Raw genomic sequence first — 3,743 nt, 5'->3', positions numbered from 1 at the left:
TTTCAAAATGGGTCCATTCTTTTGAAGCACCCTGTATTACAGAGATGTGACACAGGACACCAGCTGTACCAGGGTCCCAGAAACAGGTAGACAGGCCTCTCAGTCATGGCTCTGCAGAAGTGCCATGGGTGAGGAAATTCCTTGACAAACATGGTTATCACAGATAAAATGCTCAACGCACAGGAGGTCCCTGAGATGAGCTGGAAGTCACTTCTGAAGAGACATGGGTAACTTATTGCTGCTGACAGAAAAATGATTGAATCAGCTTCTTCAGCGCCACTTTCAGCTCCTGGTTCCTCATGCTGTAGATGAGGGGGTTCACTGCTGGAGGCACCACTGAGTACAGAAAAGAGACCACCAGGTCCAGGCTTGGGGAGGAGATGGAAGGGGACTTCAGATACGCAATCATAACAGTGCTGACAAACAGGGAGACCACGGCCAGGTGAGGGAGGCACGTGGAAAAGGCTTTGTGCCGTCCCTGCTCAGAGGGGATCCTCAGCACGGCCCTCAAGATCTGCACATAGGATACCACAATGAACACAAAACACCCAAATCCTAAACAGACACTAAGCCCAATAAGCCCAAGTTCCCTGAGGGAGGCATCTGAGCAGGAGAGCTTGAGGATCTGGGGGATTTCACAGAAGAACTGGTGCAGGGCATTGCCCTTGCAGACCGGCAGTGAAAATGTATTGGCCGTGTGCAGCAGAGCAGTGAGAAACCCACTGGCCCAGGCAGCTGCTGCCATGTGGACACAAGCTCTGCTGCCCAAGAGGGTCCCGTAGTGCAGGGGTTTGCAGATGGCAACGTAGCAGTCGTACGACATGACAGTGAGGAGACAATACCCTCCTATTGCCAAGAAGGCAAATGAGAAGAGCTGTGCAGCACATCCTATGTAGGAGATGGCCCTGGTGTCCCATAAAGAATTTGCCATGGATTTGGGGACAATGGTGGAGATGCAGCCCAGGTCGAGGAGGGAGAGGTTGAGGAGGAAGAAGTACATGGGGGCGTGGAGGTGCTGGTCACAGGCTATGGTGGTGATGATGAGGCCGTTGCCCAGGAGGGCAGCCAGGTAGATGCCCAGGAAGAGCCAGAAGTGCAAGAGCTGCAGCTCCCGTGTGTCTGTGAACGCCAGGAGGAGGAACTGGGTGATGGAGCTGCTGTTGGACATTTGCTGCCTGTGGGCATGAGGACCTGTCATAGGAGGAAAAGACAGTGACAATCACAGAATCACAGAATCACAGAATGTTAGGGATTGGAAGGGACCTCGAAAGATCATCTAGTCCAATCCCCCTGCCGGAGCAGGAACACCTAGGTGAGGTTACACAGGAAGGCGCCTAGGCGGGTTTTGAATGTCTCCAGAGAAGGAGAATCCACAACCTCCCTGGGCAGCCTGTTCCAGTGTTCCATCACCCTCACTGAGAAGAAGTTGCTTCTCAAATTTAAGTGGAACCTCTTGTGTTCCAGCTTGAACCCATTACCCCTTGTCTTACTGTTGGTCGTCACCGAGAAGAGCCTGGCTCCATCCTCGTGACACCCACCCTTTATATATTTATAAACATTGATGAGGTCACCCCTCAGTCTCCTCTTCTCCAAGCTCAAGAGCCCCAGCTCCCTCAGCCTTTCCTCATAAGGGAGATGCTCCACTCCCTTAATCATCTTCATGGCCCTGTGCTGGACTCTCTCCAGCAGTTCCCTGTCCTTCTGGAACTGAGGGGCCCAGAACTGGACACAATATTCCAGATGAGGTCTCACCAGGGCAGAGTAGAGGGGAAGGAGAACCTCTCTCGACCTACTAACCACCTCCCTTCTAACACACCCCAGGATGCCATTGGCCTTCTTGGCCACAAGGGCTCAGTGCTGGCTCATGGTCATCCTGCTGTCCACCCCCAGGTCCCTTTCCCCTACACTGCTCTCTAATAGGTCATTCCCCAACCTGTACTGGAACCTGGGGTTGTTCCTGCCCAGACAAGTTAGAGGAGACTTCTCTGAGCAAAATTAACATGTCATTTCTCATGAAAAACCTCATCCCTGATGGAGGCATGTGTCAGCTAATTCTCCTTTTCCAGCAAATGACAAATATGGGTCATCACAGCTTAAAATGCAGCTTGGGCACCTAGTTTCCATGAATGCACCTTTGGGGCAAGACCCCCTGGGTTGGTGTCAGAACTGAAATGGACCCACATTCCCACCCCAAGTCCAGAAAGTCAGAGCACCAGGGACAGGTGGAGAAACAGGGAAGAGCACTGCAGTGCTCCTGAAAAATAAAGCAAGGACAGAAAGGCAGACGCGCATGATGTGAAACCTTCTCCTTACCTGGCTGTGCTGCTGCCACTCACATGATGACACTGTACAGCAAGTACTTTTAGCACCTTTTTTGAGTACCACGTTCCAGAAACCCTTCACCTGGAGGTCCAGCTGCTGAGGTGGAGGCTCGTTACCTGGACCCCATGGCTTTGGGGCAGAGGCTCTGCTGGGGAGGAGAGGAGACCAGGGGGTTGCACTGGGAAATGTGTCTGCACTGCAGGGGAGGGCAGGGGGGTTCCTGAATCCCCCCCAGCATTTCTGGTTGCAGCTCCCTCTCCCTGCCCATGTCTCTGCTGCCTGGAGCTGTCCCTGCTGGGAGCTGTTTCTGTGTCCCTGGGTCTGCTCCCTGTCAGTGTCCCAGAGCCCGTCCCCCATGCTCAGCTCTGTCCTGCTCACACCTCCTGGCACCGGGCACTGCCCAGGGGCAGCTCTGTGTGTGCAGGGGCTCAGGAGCAGCTCTGACAAGTCCTAACGAGAACTGGGGTCTCAGCACCTTCTCCAGGGCAGAGAAATAAATTCCCATGTCCCACTGCCCACCCAGACAACCAAGAGTGGAAAAAACTCAAAACTTAAAATCATCCCTATCAGATAAATACTTCCTCAGTGTCCTTCAGAAGGAACATCTGCAAATGTCCTGGGGGTGAGCTGGAGCGGTGAGCTGTCCTGACCCACGCAGCTCCCTCTCAACAGCAGAAGGACCCTGATCTGCTGGAGGTCGCTCCTTCCCCCCACAGCTTCTCCCCTCAGTGTTGTTGGGATCTCCCCGGGCAGGCTGAGCGCCGACTCTGGCAGGCAGCAGAGTCCGGGCCCTGGCACAGCCCTGGGGCGCAGGGACCCTGCTCTGCAGGACAGCCCTGGGCACCCCTGGGTGCTCCCCAGCTTCACACCCTGCAGCTGGGAGAAGGCAGATCCTTCTCCTCCACACCAGCCATGGGATGTGCCAGCTCTGCGAGATAATTGCAGGATCCTCATCTGCACCAGCCTGCACCCAGAGACTTACTGTGTTAAGGACTGTGAAGATTTCTCCCCCAGTGAGCTCTCAGCTGTCTCACCACCCCAGACTGCATTTTCCCTCTCTCTGCCTGACTCCTCTCCCCTCGGTGCTGCAGGCAGAGCCCTCAGCCCTGCTGCGCTTTGCAGAGGAGCTGCTCCTGGGCAGAGCTGTCTCTCTGCAGCGCTGCCGCTTGCCATGAGCTCCCTGTGTCCCAGGAGCCCAGCCCAGCTCAGCAGGACAGGAGCAGCCCATGATGTCACTTCCTCTGTCCCCTCTGGGCCCTCTCCAGGTGTCCCTGGGGCTCCAGGGGCACATCCTTTGAAACAAACTGAAGTAATCAGTGATGTTGATTCTCTCTCCTCTGCACAGACACTTCTTACCAGCATTGTATTCTTTCTATTAGAAAATAAATTGGTATGAGAATCATCTTTTCTTGTCCCATCAT

At 54.4% G+C, this 3,743-nt stretch overlaps 1 protein-coding gene across 1 annotated transcript; it reads right to left on the bottom strand.

Annotated features, from left to right (window-relative positions):
• Window positions 1-232: 232 nt before the first annotated feature.
• LOC135999387 (olfactory receptor 14A16-like) lies at window positions 233-1,168 on the bottom strand. Its single transcript, XM_065652943.1, has one exon. The coding sequence runs from the start codon at window positions 1,166-1,168 to the stop codon at window positions 233-235; it is 936 nt and encodes a 311-aa protein (XP_065509015.1).
• Window positions 1,169-3,743: the final 2,575 nt, after the last annotated feature.

This window comes from Caloenas nicobarica, chromosome 28 (genome assembly GCF_036013445.1).
Source record: "Caloenas nicobarica isolate bCalNic1 chromosome 28, bCalNic1.hap1, whole genome shotgun sequence".
Classification (NCBI taxonomy): domain Eukaryota; kingdom Metazoa; phylum Chordata; class Aves; order Columbiformes; family Columbidae; genus Caloenas; species Caloenas nicobarica.
Note: the sequence above shows the minus strand (reverse complement) of the source record. Positions and strands in the feature narration are given on the sequence as shown.